The 19,443-nt window shown below is 51.2% G+C and overlaps 1 protein-coding gene across 2 annotated transcripts in view; it reads left to right on the forward strand.

The window, feature by feature from the left end:
* PCSK6 (proprotein convertase subtilisin/kexin type 6) overlaps positions 1 to 18,173 on the forward strand; it is a 182,542-nt gene extending 164,369 nt beyond the window's left edge. For both annotated transcript variants that reach the window (XM_041752033.1, XM_041752034.1), the window contains 6 exons: positions 947 to 1,143; positions 2,689 to 2,776; positions 5,269 to 5,372; positions 10,087 to 10,216; positions 14,853 to 14,965; positions 16,650 to 18,173. In XM_041752033.1, coding sequence (XP_041607967.1) covers positions 947 to 1,143; positions 2,689 to 2,776; positions 5,269 to 5,372; positions 10,087 to 10,216; positions 14,853 to 14,965; positions 16,650 to 16,747 — 730 coding nt within the window. In that variant the 3' untranslated portion in view covers positions 16,748 to 18,173. The remainder of the gene's footprint in view (positions 1 to 946; positions 1,144 to 2,688; positions 2,777 to 5,268; positions 5,373 to 10,086; positions 10,217 to 14,852; positions 14,966 to 16,649) is intronic.
* Positions 18,174 to 19,443: the final 1,270 nt, after the last annotated feature.

The following is a 19,443-nucleotide window of genomic DNA, read 5'->3' on the forward strand; positions in this document are numbered from 1 at the left end:
TTATTCATGAGAGACAGAGAGAGAGAGAGGCAGAGACACAGGCAGAGGGAGAAGCAGGCTCCATGCAGGGAGCCTGACGTGGGACTCAATCCTGGGTCTCCAGGATCAGGCCCTGGGCTGAAGGCAGTGCTAAACCGCTGAGCCACCCAGGTTGCCCAAGTTTGAGTACCTTTTTGTCCTCATCACATGAGTAATTCATGCCTGTGAGAGAGAAATCAAAAGCTGTGGCAGTGTGGTATCTGTGCTTATAAAATGTTTTCTAGCCATTTAGTTAAACAAAAATGGGTCATCCTGAGTATGCCAAGGCTGGCCACTTGGGACCTATAGACAAATGTCACAGTAGAGGTCAGGACTGTTCTAAAAGCCCATTGGGCCCAGCCTGGGGGAGCTCCTATCCCTGAATGCCCAGTTGGTGGTGTGGCCACACATGGTGACACAAGGCTGGGCATGACCTTCCTGCCATCCCGGAGCTCCCAAACACAGCCACACTCACCCTCGCCTTATGAAGGCAGCCAGCCTGCTGCTTTTACTCACTGCCAGTGAGACTAGCTCCCCAGGGGCATCAGCCGTGAGGCTTTATCAGAGGTAAATATTCCAAAAGTCAAATATCATCATCCAGGTGCCACTGAGCACCTCCTCTGGGGAGACTTTAAAAGACAACTCTTCCCGGAATCTTATGCCAGTCTGGGACCCTCTCCTATGTACTTAGGAATCTCTCCATGTGTTCCCCAGGACAAGGGGCATCAGTGATTTAACCTTCACCCTTGGGGCCTTTGCTTCCCTCCAAGTTTTGCTGACCAGGGGTGGGGTGGGGATTTGCAGAGGCCAGCTAAAATTTCCTCTCCAGCTAGCTGCCCTGCCCCCCAGGTCCCGGCAGTGCTGTGGGCTTTAAGGGTAGTGGTGGGGGTGATTTGGAAAAGTCCTCTTGTGGCTCCTGCTCCCACAGGAAATGCGTGAGCGTGTGCCCTCTGGGCTATTTTGGGGACACAGCAGCAAGACGCTGTCGCAGGTGCTACAAGGGGTGTGAGACCTGCTCGGGCAGGAGCCCAACCCAGTGCCTGTCCTGCCGCCGCGGGTTCTATCACCATCAGGAGATGAACACCTGTGTGACGTTCTGTCCTGCTGGATTTTATGCTGACGAAAGTAAGTGCATGTCTGTGTGGGTAGGAATGATGAGTCAGCCCCCATCTCGGAGCTGGGATCAGAGAGGGAATCTGGCACCAGCTTATGGACCTGTTAGTCGAAATTGGGAGAAGGCCCTTCCTAGGAAGAGCTTCTGAGCTGAACTCGGGAATGGAGTACGGGCAGAAGGTTTTCAGTTCTTCAAAAACAAAAAGGAGCCTACTGGCCAGAGTTAATTAGGCTCAGAAGAGATGCATTGATCTTTGTGGCACATTTTACAGGTAGCGACCACACCCCTATGACGTGGGTGATGCTTTCCTGGTCTTACAGATGGGGAAACGAAGCTGAGAGGTGGCAGAGGGCCCCTACCTAACTAGTAATGGCACGGGCGGAACTTGAACTCAGAGCAGCAAAGCCAGGTGTGCCAGGTGTCCTGCCATTCCACCAGGCCCAGGAAGGTGGGTGGATGGGTGGGACTCTGGGGCCCAGGACCCATGCCCACATTTCACCGAAGCGGCAAAAGACAGGGTCTGGGTTAAACAGATGGAGGCTAGTTCTCAAGTTCAAAGAAGCTACTGTTTTGACGTTGGTGATTTGCGTAGGTTACAGCCTTCCCACAGAGGCCCTTGCTATGCAGGAGGGATCATTGATCCAGCCTATGATGTTACAGTTCCTCCTATAGAGAAGGAGCCAGGAAGTCTTTAAAGACATACAAAGCCACCGAATAACTGGAATGTCTTTAGAGGAAAAAAAACCCAATCATCTGGCAAGATGCATTTCACAGCCTTTGCAAACACCTGCCCTAGGCTGCCAGCCAGACCTGTTTTCCGGGTTGAGGTTCCTTCATCCCCACCCTGCTCCCAAAGCAAGAATCAGCCACCCTCAGTGATCCAGTGTCCTGCCTGAACACCTGCTGCGTGTGTGTCATGCCACCTATGGGGGCCCTAGGAGGAGACCCAAAGGGGTAGCAAGCAGCCCTTCGCTTCCAGGCCCAGACACAAGGTGGCGTCGATGAGGTGCCAGAAGGAAAGACCAGATAATAACAGGCAAAATTCCCTCAGCATTAACCTAGGTGTGATGGGCGTCATAGATTTATGTCTGTATTTGTAACTACTACCAAGTCTTCAATAAAGTCCCCTGTGAAGGCACCAGCGGAGAGCTGTGAGGCCTCTGCAGGCTGCACCCAGTCACTTTTTTTTTTCTTATGAAGACTTACACCTGATTAATCTCTGCTCCATCAGCCAGGAACTGGTTTCGTTCCCCGTTGAAATAAACAGAAGCAGAGCGTGTCTCCTCTGGAAAGGGCCCACTTCCAAAGCCTCAAGGTTGTGTAAGGGCTTTAATTTACTCCAGAAAGCAGAGGAGAGACATCTGTGATCCCACTCGTGGGCCTGCGGTCTGGCCATGACCTCTGGCTGTTTTATTACTCCATCGTCCTGCCTGGAGGCGGACACCGGTGACAAGCTGTTCTATCAATGCTGCTTTGAAATGCCAGTCTTCCTTGCCCAGAATGGATTCACATCTCTTCTTCCCCCTTCTCTCCTCCTCATCTTCTTTTTCCTCCAGGTCAGAAAAATTGCCTTAAATGCCACCCAAGCTGTAAAAAGTGTGTTGATGAACCAGAAAGATGTATTGTCTGTAAAGAAGGATTCAGGTAAAACCCGGCCTTCAGACCCGAAGAAGAAGAACAGCAGAGTGTCTGTGGTGTTTGTTTGTTTGTTTCTATCACTGTTTTACGAAGTTTTGGCAACTTTTTCCTAAAAGATCAAAGCAAAGGCCCAAAGCCCTTCAGGGTAAAGAGTCTGAGTCTGTAGAAACCAGAGTTCCACTTGGAGATCGATGTTTAAAATTGAAAGTTGGAGGAAAGGCAAAATCTCTACCACTTATGCAGAACTTGGGGAATGGTGAAAGCAAGAAGCAACCCTATCATATAAAGCAGGGTGGCTGCTGGAAAGGTGAAGATTCTAACGGAGCTCCCGTTTTTAAGCACCAGTAATGGCACGCCCTCCTGTGCCCCTTCCAGTCTGCCCCATTGCAAAGCCCCTTGCCCCCTCTCCATTTTCTGCCTTCACTATCTTTTTTCCTGGCTCTGGTATCTCCTTCCCGCTCTGGGAGCTCGCTCCCTCGGGATGCTTTTTAGATTCCTGGTTTTCCCTCTTCCACCAAGCTCATCACATGTCTGCTTTAAAAACATTTTACTGGGTTAATGATTTTTGTTGGAAGATTTTGAAATGTTTGCTTAGCCCATTTAATGCAACCAAAGATATACTACCTCTGCCTCCAAGTTACTGTCTAGAGCTTAGAAAACATACTATTCGAAACTATGCCATGAACACACCCAGAGTCCAGGGACTAGAACCAGGGAAGAAAGGGAAGGGTCACCGAGAGCAGTGCCCTCCACCCCCCCCACCCCACCCCCGCCCCTACAAGTGCATGCAAAGAATCACCAGGGCTCTTGTTAAAATGCAGATTCTGCTCCAGCAGCTCTGAGCAGAGCCTGCCACTCTGCATGTCTAACAGGTTCCCAGGTGATGAGGATGCTGACAAAGCTGGAATTCACCAGCAAAGCTGAATGTTTTCGGACTAAGTAGGGATGAGAAAAATTTTACCAGTACTTATTCCAGGTGCTGTCATCAATACTGCCTCATTTAAATCTTCACAGCAACCTAGGACTTTGAAATGATTTTTTTTTAAATTTTATTTATTTGAGAAAGAGCAAAGGAGTGTGCACGAAGAGGGGGAGGGGGAGGGAAAGACTCCCCGTAGAGCAGGGAGCCTGAAATGGGGCTCTGTCCCAGGACTCTGAGATCAAGACCTGAGCAGAAGGCAGATGCTTAACCTGCTGCCTAGGCACCCTGCAATGTTGATCATACTGCTCCCATTGTAGTCACTGGGGAGAGAGACTTTCTGAGGAAGTGTAATGACTCTGCCTTCATGGGGTTCCCCTTAGCCTGCCCTTACTCCTCCAGGTCACAGAGAAGATCAGAAGAAGAGGGTCCATGGCCCAAGCTTCCAGGAGTCAGGGGAGAGGAAAGGGAAGCAGGACCCTCTCAGAGTCTCACATCATGCCTGTAGTCATGTAAACTCGCTAGCTCGACAAGGCAGGATTAATAGGAGGAGGATGAAGCAGTCAAGGAAGGAGGTCTCCAAAGGAAACAGTGGCATTGAGCTGGTGGCCACAGCTGGTGGCCTGGAACAGGCAGCTGTGATGGCATCCCCCACCCCAGGCTCCCAAACCCCAAGCAGGTGTCGGGGGTGGTGGGGAAGCTTTGTGGGTCCAACCCACTGGAACTTGCTCTCTGCCTTGGGAGCGCTAGGGAGTCCCAGGAGCTGTTTTCCTGTGGGTCCTATAGGGGAAAGGAGGTCAGCTGCTCAGGTCAGGAAGAGTGTCACAGACCAAAAATGCCTGCCAAAGAGTAGTCACACGGACTGGTGCAGCAGTTCCAGCCATGACAGGCATTCAGAGAGGCACGCAAACTCTGAAAACATCGTCAGCCATAATCCACAGAAAGCTTCCTTTTATTGCCCAATATCCTTTTAAGCTGTGGCTTCAAATCATCGCTGTCACGTTAAAGCAGTGAGAGCAGCCGAGCTGCTGAGTCGCAGCCATCCATCTCTTTAGGGGGATAAATGTGGGAAGGGTTTGAAGGGAAACATCACTTACTAAAGACTGGGTCTTACTAAAGACTCCAGGGGCCCTGGAGCCCTGAGCGGGCATCCACCATCGATGCCTAGAGGCTTTCAGACCCCCTGACATCTCACCACTAACACAGGATTCTCTGGATCTTGCTAACACCCCAGAGCACTTGTCCCCTGGTGTCTAATGGCAGACAGCTTGCTACATGTGTATCAAACACCGTGTAATCTTGCACCAGGACCAAGGCCCCAGGGAATTTCCAAGGTCACCTGGACTCCGAAGAGGCTCTGCTTTCAGGTCTGGGGCATTCCTTCTTGCTGGGCCTCCAGCTGGCTTCAGGACCACTTTTCCTCTGCTTTCATGAGCTTGGAACCTCAAGTAACACAAAGAACCGTGCTTTAGCGACTTTCCTTTCCTCTCATGAAAGGCGATTGCAGGCAAATTGTAATTTAATTAGAATTTGGGAAGGGATATGAAAACATGCCTTTTTTTTCCCCCCTTTTCAACAGCCTTGCAAGGGGCAGCTGCATTCCGGACTGTGAACCGGGCACCTACTTTGATTCTGAGCTAATCAAATGTGGGGAATGCCATCACACCTGCCAAACCTGTGTGGGTGAGTTCATCGCCTGGAGGGGCCTTGCTTTCATTATGCCAGACGGTTGGGACCTGGGTCACGGACTCTAGGCCAACTGTCCTGAAGCCAGGAAAGCCCTAGGATTCCAAGGGCTTTGCTGGGTATTGCAACATTAAATCATAGGGGCCCTTCCAGGAGACTCGGTGGGGGAGGGGGGAATTAGTGTTTAATGGGTATAGAGTTTCAGTTTGGGGAGATGAAAAAGTTTTGAAGATGAATGGTGGTGATGGTTGCCTGACAGCATGGATGTATTTCATGCCACTGAACTGTACACTTAAAAATGGTTAATATGGCAAATTTGATGTTCTGTTCCTTTCATCACAATTTAAAAAATTCAAAATAAAGGGAAATCGTTAAGACCCTTTAATGAGCCAGCCCGGGGTTTCCAGGCATTAGAAACCCAGCCAGGAGACGGATGCTTGGGGGCCACATAAGGAAGCTGAACCGCTCAGGAGCTGCTTTGCCTGAAGCTCAGCCCTCTCTGCAGAAAGACACTGCCTCGGATGCAAGACTATAAAGATTCAGAGAAATGGGGGCAGATCCTGGTGGTGAAGTGAAGGAGCCTTTTTAAAAACATAGTCTTTCTTCTTTGTACCTAACTTCACTTATTTGGAACATTTTATTCAAAGAGGAAAAGACTTCTATAAACAGTTTTATGTGTATTATAATTTCCTACAAAGATTATAGCACAGATGTCTCCCAGGCACCGTTTTTATGCAGAAGAGCAGAGAATGTGTTCGTTTTATGGGGTTTCCTGTTTGCAGAGTTATTTGCATTAGATGTTGAAGTGCATTATGAGTTTGTGGGCTTGGATACATTTTAGGTGAAGTCTTCTCTTGACCCTCCCTCTTGATCCAGCACTTGGCAGGAGTGGCACGCCTCCCCCACCTGCCCCCCCCCCGCCCCCCCCAACCCCATCCCCTGTGGCCACGTGAGCCCCCTGTGGGCAGGCTGTGCTTCCTAGGCATGGACGTGCCAGAGGAAGTGGGGCTGTGGCAAAGGCCAGTGCCCCCAAAACCTACAGGAGCTGTGCCTTCCTGCGACGCCCTCCTGGGACAAGCCCACGGGAGCAGGAGCTCTGCATTTGGAAGCATTCTCAGCCACCAGCAGTTCAGTTGTTTTTCCTAGCCCTTTGCCCTCTTATTCTTTTGTTCTCGTTTTTATTCTTTGTTTCCTTTGTCTTCTTGTTTACCCAGGTTGATTAAGGAGCATGGCTAATGTTACTTATTTAAATTTCATAGTCACTCAAATCGTAAAATTCAGAAATGTGCCTTTACAATGCTTTTGATTTCAATAATTCAATTTTCGTTTACCACGTCCCCAGACAGCCTGTTGCAAACAGCTTTACAAAGTTGCTCAGTTTCTCTCATCTCAACCCAGTGGCTTCTCTGTCACTTCAGGCATTTAATTCAATGGTGTTCAGGTCTAAGGCTGTCTTGGCAGAAGGGGGTGGGGATGGTCCTCTCTTCCTCCCTGTGCCTGCCTGCCTGGCTTCTTCCTAAGCTCTTGAGTTGCATGCGTCCACCCCCCACTTCTCAGCTCTGAGTTGCCTGGAGGTTTTTTGCTCCGCATCAGATGTGAGTTTGTGTCTGAAGTAGCTGTTGTCAGCATTCCACCCCCTTAAGGGCCTCGCCCACTGAGCCTTCCCCTCCCTGCCCCGAGTCAGTGATTACTGCTGCCCATCCCTAGGACAGGGGCCTGGACATGGTCATGGGCAGAGTTGTGGTCGGGTACAAGTGCAGAGTGGGCCTGGTGGCATGTCTCCACCCAGGACTGGCAGTGCCCCAGGGCATTTGGTGGGCGACTGGCTGAAATAAGCATCTTGCTAATTTCCTGGTCCACATACCCAGCGTCTTGGTACAGAGGATGTGACTCATTGGAGTTGCCTGATAGGTGTGGGTTGCTGTAGAGGACCTTTGGGACAGAGAGGTACCTGGTTCAACTTGTCCCCAGCTGGGGCATGGCACATTGGTCAGCACTGAGCAGCGGATAAAGCATATGCCTGATGAGCTGAGGGTGGCACCCCATGTCATTGTGAGGGTCGGCCCTTACCTTGGGCATCCCTTCCTCAGGCCTCTGCCTAAGGGAGAAAGGCTTGAAATAGCAGATAAAAGCATCACGACAGCTGCATAGAGAGATTGCAGAAGCAAGGAAAGCATGTTATATCAGTACCCTTTATGGCACATTCTTCTGCCTTTGGAGCAAGTACCCCTCATGTTCACTTTGCAGTCAGCCCCACAAATGATGTATCGAGTCCCGAATAAGCAAAACCCATCCTGCTGTTAAAGTTAGGATCTATGGGTGCTGTTCAAGTGTCTGAAGACTGTAAAGACTTGGGATTTGCCAGAATCCTTAAGAGACTTTGGGTTATACAGTTCATAGTTTTTGGTAATTGTGAAAATAGTTTGTCCAGAAAAATGTGTGTGTGTGTGTGTGTGTGTGTGTTTAAAAAAGATTTTATTTATTTATTCATGAGAGACCCAGAGAGAGAGAGAGAGGCTGAGACACAGGCAGAGGGAGGAGCAGGCTCCATGCAGGGAGCCTGACATGGGACTTGACCCCAGGTCTCCGGGATCACGCCCTGGACTGAAGGTGGCGCTAAACCGCTGAGCCACCGGGGCTGCCTGAAAATTTGTGTTTAATTAGGTTTTTTTAATTGCAGCAAAGTATCCATAATCATCAAGTTTTACCAGATTAACCGTTTTTAAGTGTACACGTCAGTGGCATTAAGTACATTTGCATTTCACCTCACCACCATCTGTTTACAGAACTTTTTTCCTCTTCCCCAGCTGAATATGATTCATTGCTTTACAGTTTAATACGTTGAACTTCTAAGTACAATTGACCCTTGAACAACGTGGGTTTGACCTGCATGGGTCCACTTATATGTTGATTTTTTTCGATAAATACAGTATGGTAAATGTATTTTCTCTTCTTATGATTTTCTTAATAACATTTTCTTTCCTCCAGCTGACTTTATTGTAAGAATGCAGCCTGTACTACACATAACATACACAATACGTGGTAATTGACTCAATATTATCGGAAAGGCTTCTGGTCAACAGTAGGCTATTAGTAGTTAAGTTTTGGGGGAATCCAAAATTATATGTAGATTTTCAACATCATGGAGGGGTTAGTGCCCCAACCTGTGTGTTGGGTCAAGGGTCAACTGTACAAATATGAACTAGTATTCTTTCCTAGACATTCAGGACCCTAATGCCCAAGGCAGGGCAATGTGAGTAACAGGATTCAGCAGGGAAGGCCCCAGTGGAGACGGCCACAGGGACCACACAGCTCCTGAGGCCCTGGGTTTCCAAAGGCCAAAAGGCCAATCCTGGATGCTGTCTGGAGATAAATGATGGAGGGGTGGCCAAAGCACAGGAGCAATCTTGCATCTAGAACAAAATAAACTGGACAGAAACCCTACACATTTGTGGGGCATCGCAGTGAAAGAAGGAGGACATCCCATGTGGAGGCTATGGGTGGGTGGGCAGCTGTTCATTACAGAGGCTCCGTGACCCCTAAGGGTTCCTGCTTCTGCATCCCACTCACAATGCTAGATGAGCTCAGAATTCCCTTGCAAGCCTAACATTGTGGTTCTGAGAGATAAAACCAGCCTCCAGAGCACCGAGCATTGGGGCTGGTGAAACCACTTTGCAGACAGACCCCTGTCTGCAAGGGAATCTTCCCTTGACACAGCCAAGAGGCCCCTGCCAAGTCCAGAAGCTACTCCAGGAAGAGAGCCAGATATCACTGCCTTAGCTGCCAGGCCTCAGCCAAGACCATAGCGAAATTAGAGGAAGAAGTTTAACAAGGGACTGTGATCACCTAAGCATCTAAGATGACTTCTTCCCCCTATTCAACCCCCTAAGCTATCAGCCAGCGGCCACATCGCTGCTCTCTCTGATGTCCCATTGGGTGCTCCTCAGAGTAGAGGAGAAGAGGAGTCTATACAGAGTAGACACCAGCGCTTACTTGCTGTTAAATGAATGAATGAACAAATGGACAGGCAGGCAGACAGCACAGTTTCTTTATTCTAGACCAATGTCTGCCTCAGGCTGATGAGGCACTTCTGTCACTTTTCCCACGTCCTACAATGGTGATCTGCCCAAAAGAAATATGCAAACTGCCGATGTAAGCCACTGATACAACTGTAAATTTCCTACAGAAATAGGCAGAAATAAGTATAATAACATATCTTATTTAATCCAGTGTACCTAAAATACTATCATTTCAACATATAGTCAACATAAAAAATAAACAAGCAGTTTTCTATCCTGTTTCTACACTGTTTGGAATCCAGTATGTATATATTCTGTGCTTGCACGATGTCTCAGTTTGGCGCAGCCGTATTTTAACTGTTCCAAGCCACACATGGTTGCCTCTAGCAAAAAGAAGTGGGACCAAGGCCTGCTGGCAAGGAAGCATTTGGAATCAGGGCCATCAGACGTGGCACAGGCAGTGGGAAGCAGGCTGAGCTTGGCTCACACCTCTGTATCCCTCCCTATGGAATGGGGATGTGGGCAAGGATGGCCCAGTGCAGGCATAGGGTGGACACCTGGGACCCCTAGCTATAGTGGTGGACATGGGGTGTCTGAAGCATACCCCAGATCCCCAGGGCACTGTGGCAGGCTCGGAGCGTGTTAACAGGTGGATGGTCCCTGACATCTGCTTCTATCCCTGAACCCCCCAGGGCCCAGCAGAGAAGAATGTATACACTGTGCGGCAAACTTCCACTTCCAAGACTGGAAATGTGTGCCGGCCTGTGGTGAAGGTTTCTACCCAGAGGAGATGCCAGGCTTGCCCCACAAAGTGTGCCGAAGGTATGTAATCTTTTCAGATGGTCTTCCTGGCTCGGACCAAGATTGCTGGGAAATGGATGGGGCGCCTGGGTGGCTCAGTTGGTGAAGCATCCAATTCCTGATTTAAGCTCAGGTCATGGTCTCAGGGTTGTGACACTGAATCCCATGCTCAGCAGGAAGTCTGCTTGAGATCCTCTCTCTCCCTCTCCCTCTGCCCACCCCCCATTCATGCTCTCTCTTTCTCTCCCTTTGTCTCAAATAAATGAATAAATCTTTAAAAAAAAAAAAAAAGTTGCCAGACAATGGTGGTTGCCTCTGCCAGCAAAGGAACAGCCAGAGGGCCAAGTCTGATGGCCTCTTCCCTGGGGCTGGGGGAGGGTGCCACATCACGCCATGGCAGAGGTTGCAGCAGGTATGGTGGGGTACTGGGACCCATTTATGATGGAAGAGACCTCTGCAGTTGGTGATGGCCAAGATCACAATTTGTTGGTGGCTTTCATTCCTTTGTTCATTTAATAAGTTTTGAGTGCCAGGCATGGGACAGGAAGCAGAAACACAGGTGCCTTCTTGGTGGTACTTGCACCCTCATAGCCAAGTCCACAGGAGCTCTCTGTGCCACAGCCCAGGAACCCTTCACACTGGTGGTTATTAAGGAAACCATGTGTTGTTGTTGTTGTTGTTTTCTTTTTTTTATTTTACATTAGATAGAGAAAATTTAGGTTCAGATGATGTCCTCATTCTAAAATTATTCCCTGTGCATCCAGTGAACATACACTGTAACCCCTCTCTCCTTTCCCATATGTGTCTGCGTCGTGCACCATTCTTGTGTGGTGGTTTCCAACCCTGTGGCATTCCTTCCCTTTCTCATTGGACGTGAGCAGTGAAAAGAAGAAGCCATTTGTTTGGGGGTGTCCTCTTGTCTTGCTGAATATTTATTGCCTTACCTCAGGACTTCATAACCTAAATCCCAGGACAGGCAGGGCAGCCTGTCTCGTTCAGGGTAAGAGCAATAATGAGATGTTGCAAGGTGGCCTTGATGATAATGATGGTGTGGCTGGGGGAGGGGCCTTTCTTCTGAAACAGATTCAAAACAAGGGAGCCCTGGAGGCACATATTACAACAGGGCTAGGGAGACCTTGCCCTGTCTTCCTCTTGGCTGGGGACCGGTGGTGGGGTTGCCTCCCCAGGCCGTTTGAGACCTGCTCTGGGTTCCAATTTATTCTCTTAAGACAAAAACAAGCAAACAAACAAACAAAACCCCATAGTCAGCCCATGAGAGACCACCAAATCCTGGCACTTTTTTGACTCACAAAAGAAGGTCCTGAGGGATTTATGTATCTGTACAGGCATCAGCCCCCTCTTTTGAGCTGATTTGAAATAGGAAACTTGCCACCTTCACTCAGCCTTGCTGAGTCCTGCATAGGGTCCTCGGCATGTGTGTCTGAAGTAAGCGTTTCATTTTAACCAGCCCCACTGGTTCAAGGGTAATTGTACTAAGAACAGCAGCCCAGGAAGAGTGTGGAATGAAAGTGATAATCACTTTTGTTTGTCAGACGCCCAGGTTCCCACAGGATGCTGGGCATCCCCATGAACATGGCCCCCAGTCCCCTGTGGGGTACCTAGAAACTATGTCCTCCCTAGCCTAGAAGGCAGGAGGTAGGCAGCCCCCCAAGCTCCTCCTGGACATCAGAGGACAGCAGCTTCCTGGGTGCTTACCTCCACAGGAGGGAAAGCTTTCAGTTAGAGAGGGGAGGCCAGTACTGGGGCTATACCCAGGAGGAGCCCTGCCCAAGGCCCTGAGGTGGTAAAATGTCAGCCTTTTAGGAAGCTTCTGTCTTTAGAGTCCCCTGGCTCCGAAGACCCCTTCTGTGTGGATTCCTCCTGAAGGAAGAATAGTTTTGGTCTGTTTGGTTTTGCAGGCCCTCTCCCCACTCAGACAGCAGCAGCTTTTGGGTTTGGCCTCCTCTGGGCCTTAGGATCCTGAGGAGTTCCATGGCAAGCCCCTGCTGGCAGGCCTGGGGCAGCTCTGTGGAAAAGCCAGGCTGGGACTCAGGCCTGCTGGGTCGGCAACCAGGATGCCTACAAGACTGGTGGAGCTGAGGCCCAAAGTGTAAAACAGTCCATGACAAAGATCTCAAAAGAGGCACTGGAGACCCCCAAAGCTTAGTAAGAGGACCCAGAAGAGGGAGCAAGGACCTCTCTGAAGACAGCAATTCGGTGGGGCACTTGCCTGAGAGGTAAGCTAGCCTCTCATTCCCCTGGTCCTCCCCACTGTTCTCTGCTCTCTCCACCCCTCCCAGGTGATCACCAGGGCAGAGACTTCAGGCATGCCTTCTGCTTTATTCTGTGCCCAGACTGAAATGTGACAAGACTTGCTGTCTGTCACCCAGAACAGCAGGAAGGCAAAAAGAAAGAAGAGGACATGGTCCTTGCCATGGAAGAGGGGCTGCGGGGGCATGCCTGTCCTTCCAGATTTTGGCAGGGCAAAGCTGCCATGGTGTTTTGTGGGGGATGTAGGTACCATAGAAAGTGACAGAACCAGAGATGTTTGAAAAGCCCCCTCCCTGCCTTAAGAGGACTACCTGCAGGGCAGAAAGGAGCCAAGAGGGTCTTTCAGAGAAGCAAGGACCTCAAGGCAGTTGTGGGCAGGGGGGGGCGGGGTGTCACCTGGAGGGGTATCATTCCTCCCTGGGAGCAGCATAATGCTGGATTCTTCCAATTCTTCCCCTGATCTGGGGCCTCCACATCCAAGGCCAGGCCAAGCTGACTCCTTGACCTGGGCCTCATAAGACCCTGAGCAGGGAGCTACTCGGAGCCTGCCTAGGGCTCTGCCTGTTGAACTGGAAGATCCTGAATGGTGTTTGTGTTAAGCTGCCAGGTTTGTGTTAGTGTGTTACACAGCCATATAAAACTGACATACCTGCTTTCCCACTTGGGGCTAGAAGGGAGCCCCCCCGAGCTTGGTGAGCTTATATTTGGAGAAGGTAAGCCGTGTGCAGGTGGTCCTCTACCTTGGCGTGCTCCACTCAGTGTTGCATCGAAGCAGCCCGTGGCCACGGCCTGGGAGTACTGGCCCCCAGGCTTTGGGATGACTGACCCCCCTCCTCCCATTGAATAGTTAGGCTAGGCCCTAGTTCTGGTCCTACAGGGGTGATCTGTAAAAGAAGCCAGGGATCCCCAAGGGAAGTCATCCCTTGTGCTGTGGCACCAGGGATCTGTGGCTGGGCCACCAGAAGGTACAGCAGGATGGACCAGACCCTAGTGGTTTCCCCAAAGTGCACAGAACCAGGGTCCCAACACAGCAGGCCCCACCCTCCCCCCTCCAGGTTATATGGGGGTAGTGGCCAGGCTCTCGCTGTAGGAGAAAGACATGAGAAGGACAAGTTTGCCCGTGGGATTTACCCATTTATGAGTATAGACTATGGGCCTGAACTCATTTGGGGGCACCCTGCACTAGTAGAATAAAACCCCCCTCTCATCCAGGCCGAGGGCGTGACCCACCAGGTACTCCACGCAGGCAGAATCACAGGTGAAATCAGAACTCAGCAGAAGGCTGCTTTGGGGAGAAGTCTACAGGAGCCTTGTTGATGACATTTAGTCACTGACTAGGCAGGTGGCATATGTCCTGTGCAAAGAACTGGCCACACAAGGCAGATGCAGGAGTCCTCAGAGCCAGGTTTCTGCTCCAGATGCACCTCCCACCCTGCGTGAACGCCACCTCCAGGGCCTGCTCTGGCTGCAGCTGGCATGGGGGGGGCGGGGGAAAGGTGGATGGCAGGCTAGAGCCCGGTGAGACCCACTCACCAGGAGCTGGACTCCGAAAAGGCAGCAGGTACAGCCCACCAGAGGGGGTGAGGTGAAGATGCAAGCCCTGAGGCAGAGATGGCAAGCTCTCTCTGTAGAGGGCTTGGTGGTAAGTAGTCTGGGCATGGCAGGCCTTGTGGTCTCCATCACGACTATTCAGTTCTGCCATCATAGGAGCAGCCACAGATGATATATAGTTGAGCAAATGACTGTTCCAGTAAAACTGCTGGATGTAGCTTGCCGGCTTGTGTGCCGACCATCCCCTGAGATCACAGTACTCTTCATTAGAAAGAGCCCTGGGTCCCATTTCTGGGGCAGGAACTGGAAAAGCCTCACCCTGCCCACCTGCCCTGTGGGGAGACTGGTATCACTGTGAAGGATGCTCAGCCTGATGGGCAACAGCAGTCCCCCAGGCCAGCTTCAGGATCAAGTTTGCCCCACCCAATCCCTGAGTCCCAACCTTGTAGCCATCAGAGCTGGGCAGCTGTCCAAGGGTGCATGTGCTGGTACTGCTTGAGGAACCACCTGTGGAGTGGGTGCCACAGTGTCCCAAGAAGGTGTCCTGGTGAGCCACAGGGAGCCACAGGAAGCCACAGGGACCTGGGCCTGCCTGCTGCCCTTGGGCATGTTCCTGCTGACGGGCCCTGATGGTCTTCACCCTCCCAGGGCAATAGAGCATTCAGACGGGAGGAAGGACGTGCAGACGCTTGGCTGGGGTCTCAAGCCATCATGACGGATGCAGTTGCAGGGCAGGTGCAATGCAGGAGGGCAGGGAGGCTCCAGGAGGGGTGCCCGGAGCAGTCAGTCAGGCCCCTTCCCCAAGTAGCAGCTGTGAACCTCTGTCCTCCCACAGGTGTGACGAGAGCTGCCTGAGCTGTGAAGGCTCCAGCAGGAAGTGTAGCAGGTGTAAGATGGGCTTCACATTGTTGGGGAACACTTGCATCACCAACCACACGTGCAGCAACGGTGAGCACCGGGGGAGGCAGGGCGGGCCAGGGGATGCACCTGGGTTGACCTTGGGGCTGTCCTTGGAGGTGCTCAGCTCACTGGCTTCTGGCTCAAAGAGAAAGGAAAAGGAGATGCGGGGACAGCAGTCCCTCTGAACGGGTGTGCTGGCCACTCCTCTGGGTGACCATCGGGGACACCTCTCATCTTCCTCCTGTCCCTTTAGGCCTCTCACGTTGACCAGGGAGGCATCCTGGCCACCAAGCTACTGCTGGTCTATTTGTTGGGTGACTCAGAAGACTGATTTTGTTCTTGTACTGTTCCCACTCATTCCATAAGCCCTTGTGGTCTGGGCATGGTGAGTTCTCTTAGGGGAGGCCGGGGCAGCCCGGGTGGCTTGGCGGTTTGGCTCTGCCTTCGGCCCAGGGCCTGATCTGGATCAGGCCTGGGATCGAGTCTCAATGTCGGGCTCCCTGCATGGAAGCCTGTGTCTCTCTTCCTGTGTCTCTGCCTCTCTCATGAATGAATAAATAAAATCTTTAAAATAATAAAATAATAATAATAATAATAATAATAATAATAATAATAATAATAATAAAAGAGGAGAGGCCCAACCTTGGGGATCAAAGCCAGGAGGAGGCCTGAGGGGTCTCAGCCTCAGAGCCCAGAGTCGAGGCCCCCACATCCCACAGGGAAGCCCAACATCAGTGCTGTGGATGAGCCCTGGTTCCCTAGGTCCACTGGAGACCAGGAAGGGCTGCGAGGACATGAACTCCTGAGGGAGACCAGAGACCAGGTTGGCAGCTCCAGGCAGAGGGCTCTGGCCTGGACAGCGGGGTGGGAGCTGTGAGCAGCCATGCTGTGGCAGGAAGACTCCGTGCTCAGCAAGGCACTGGGAGGAACAGGGCAGGCCAGCTCTGGGCATTGTGAGCTTACACACAGGAGAGAAAGCTGGCGGTCCCGTGGAGCTGTCGCTGGCCCGGCCTGGCAGTGCACAAACCCAGCATGCTCCAGAGGCCTCAGTGTGGCCTCCTTGCCTTGCTGTTTGGTCATTTCTTTTTGGTTTGCAGAATTGTGTGCTCTCAAAGGCTAGGAAGCTCCCTCTTTAGGATGACACCTACTCAGGTTATCTAGCCAGCCCAAAAAAGTGGGGGTGGTCACAGGAGGGTCTCCCAGGTCCCATCATCAATGCCAGGGCATCTTCAAATGCCAGCAGCCAGGTGGGATGGGCTGGCCTCCATCCCTCTTCCCCTCCTCCTTTGCATTAACCTTGACAACTCTTTTCCTCCTATCTCATTAGGTTTGGGGTTCTTCTGGGACACAGGAGCAGCCTCCATGCCTGTCCCTTCCATGCCTGCCCTCCTACCCTCCCCCCACCCCAGAGTTTTTCTCCTAAGTTTGCCACCACCACAGTTATCTGGAAAGACAGATGCGCAGGAGCACTGAGGCCAGGCTGGTGTAGCCGCCTCCACCCTCCATGCTGCCTCAAGTCCCCCCTTGTCCATAGCCGGGGCCCCTCTGCCAAACCAGGCTACACATGTCATGGGAGGACGGCGAGGCCCACCCTGGCTGCTGCCCCTACCTTCTCTGGGAACCCCCGCCCAGCCCACCTTAGGGGGCTCAGTGAAATGGGCTGGTTGGAACAATCTTAACAAGCCCCGAAGTCTGACCTGTCCCTCCTCTCTCTTTCCTGGGGGAACCCCAGCTGACGAGACGTTCTGCGAGATGGTGAAGTCCAACCGGCTCTGTGAACGGAAGCTGTTCATTCAGTTCTGCTGCCGCACGTGCCTCCTGGCGGGGTAGGAGTCCCCCAGCCGACTGCAGAAGGCAGGGCCCCTCCTGTCCATCTGTTCACCCGCCTTTTCTCCAGACTGTCAGCCAGAGCCTGTTTCAGGGGGACCCTGCATCTGACAGCTTGATCTCCCTGCAAGCAAAGTCCTTCTGAGGCATCTCCGAGCACCCAGTCTGGGTGGGGGGTGGGCCTTAAGGAGATGTCCCTCAAACAGCGATAGCCTCTCGAACTCTGCTTGCTGGCTCTGTTCTGGCAAACCCCAAACAGGAACGACATGAATTCCAGGAATCCACAGCTCCAGCTCTGGAGCAGCGTCTGGGACCGTAAGTTTATTGAATCTTCAAGACCAAAGCAGAAAGGCAAAATGCTTGGCTTCACACATCACTCTCCTCCCCGTGCTTTTGTACAGCCTCCATGAATCTCCCCTGCCAGGGTGAATCTCCCCTGCCAGGCCAGGGCAGTCCCCACATGGGGTGCCCTGGGCAAGCGTGCATCTGCTCCCCACCCACCCCCACCTGCCACAGAGGGGCCTGGGGACGGTTTGGTCAAACTGTAAATAGAATAGACTGGGGGGCATAAAATACATGACCACTGAGGATGGAGCATCTATTTCTACATAGTCAGCAACTTCTGGAATTGCAGCGATGTCTTAGAATATCCAATTCCAAACCTGGATGGGAAGAGCCTTCCTTTCTCCACCGCACTGTCCCGCCAAGTGCCCGTTGTCACCACGTTCTGTCATGTTTCCAGGGGTCTCCTGGTCCAAATGATCACCTCTACCTGATGCAAAACCTTCTGAGGAGGGCCCCAGGGGCGTCCTGGGGGCCAGCCAAAAGGAGCCCCAGTGACTTAAGCAATTCCTCTTACCAAAATAGAACCCCAGCCCTTGAATCATTAATCTGATCACTGCCCATTTTGTGGAATTGCTTTTGAAATATGCTTGGCCTCTGCTCACCGGGAGACTTGCTCTTAAGGTGGATGGTCCTGTCTCTGTATGTACTATGAGCCTAATGACACAGTTGGGTCTATTTCTGCCAAACCTGTGTAGGCATTTTATAAGCTACATGTTCTAATTTTTACCGATGTTAATTATTTTGACAAATATTTCATATATTTTCATTGAAATGCAGACCTGCTTGATCAGTTCCCTTGACTATGGGAGTGACATTTGCCTTAAATTTTTTCAAGCTTGTTCTCCATTTTGTCCTGCTTCCCTCTATGACTGTAATGCATTTGCCTTGTCCCCTAGGAGCTGGGGAAGCCCAGCTGTTGTTTATTGAATCCACAACTTCAAAAGAGAAATCCACAAAGCAAATACAATGTTAACCTTGTTAATAAAAGAGTTAATATCCCATGACAAAGAAGCCCGTATTTCTTTCCAAGGCATAACAATTAAACAATTAATAAACGTGGGTGTTGACCAATGTGTGAAATGGCTTTTTTTATGGTTTTGGATCTCTTTGATGCCATTAAGCCGAAGAGCTTTAGCTCATGTTAGCGAATGTTCATGTGATGAAGTCAGGGGGGAAATCCCAGAGCTCCAGCCCCAGGGAATCTTTTGGTAACCGGCCTTCTTCAGGCCACCAAAGCCTAGTTGGGTGGAGGGGCTGGAGACAGAGATGCCCTTCATTGTCAAGGGGTCGCCCCTCCACAGCCCCTACCACATGCCTCTTCACCTCTGCTAAGTGGGACTTAATTAGGACACAGCTTGTCTTTTGCATAGTGACTGAAATCCCTGTACCCATGGGTTCTGTGCTGCATGGGATTTTTACCATGGCCACTCTTTGAGGTCAGAAGCTTGTATTTGCTGGGAATCCAGCAAATTTTTGGTTTTTATTTGCAGCCTTTATGGCTACAAATAAAGGAAATGCACTCACTGGAACTGACTTAGGAAAAAAAACAAAAGTGGGTAAAGGGCATTGTTTTAGGAATCCAGGGTTAACTTAGAATTCAGGAAGGGTGCAGCTGGGCCTTGGGGCTCCTGGTACCAGCATTAAAGGTGACAGTGTTATAGCCTGTCCTCCTCACCTCCCCAGCTGATTGGACAAATAACGAGTCCACTGACACCTTCCAAATGAAACTGGTACAAATCAAACTCCCGAAGCAAACTTTCTGTATCTGCTTCTTGGCCATGGTTACCCTGCTTCACGTTAGTGTTCACCAAGCCCCCATCGACTGTGGCCACAAGGACGGTTTGTACAGCAGAACATGGCAGCAGGGAGCTTTCCAGAGACCTCAGAGCTGGAAGAAGGGAGCAACATGCAGTTCTCAGCAAGTGGGGTAGGCCACACAAGCTGACAGCTGCCCCCACGAGTGTGAATCGGCTGGAGCTGCCAGTGTGAGGCAGTGATGGAATGAGTGTGTTCGGACCTGGGCAGAATACTGGTAAGGATTCAACTTTCCCCATGAACCAATTGAATTAAAACTAGCAATGCTAAGTACCTCTGGTGCAGGGACACCATTTCAGCCCCTGGAGCTCTTTTCCCACTGAGAGCAATGGTCTCACATTATGGGCACTGAGTCAGAAGCAAATTCCTTTTATTCCCAAAGGATCCCAACTATGAGAAGCCAACCAGGCTGCCTCAGAGTGCATGTCCCCTTGCTGCTGTGGCTGGCCAGCTGGTCCTGGGGCTGTGGAGGGTGGTGGGAAGCTGAGAAGCTGTCCACAAAATCCTAGGGACTGGGACACCTGGGTGGTTCAGTGGTT

The sequence above is a fragment of the Vulpes lagopus genome, chromosome 4 (assembly GCF_018345385.1).
Source record: "Vulpes lagopus strain Blue_001 chromosome 4, ASM1834538v1, whole genome shotgun sequence".
NCBI classification, from domain to species: Eukaryota; Metazoa; Chordata; class Mammalia; order Carnivora; family Canidae; genus Vulpes; species Vulpes lagopus.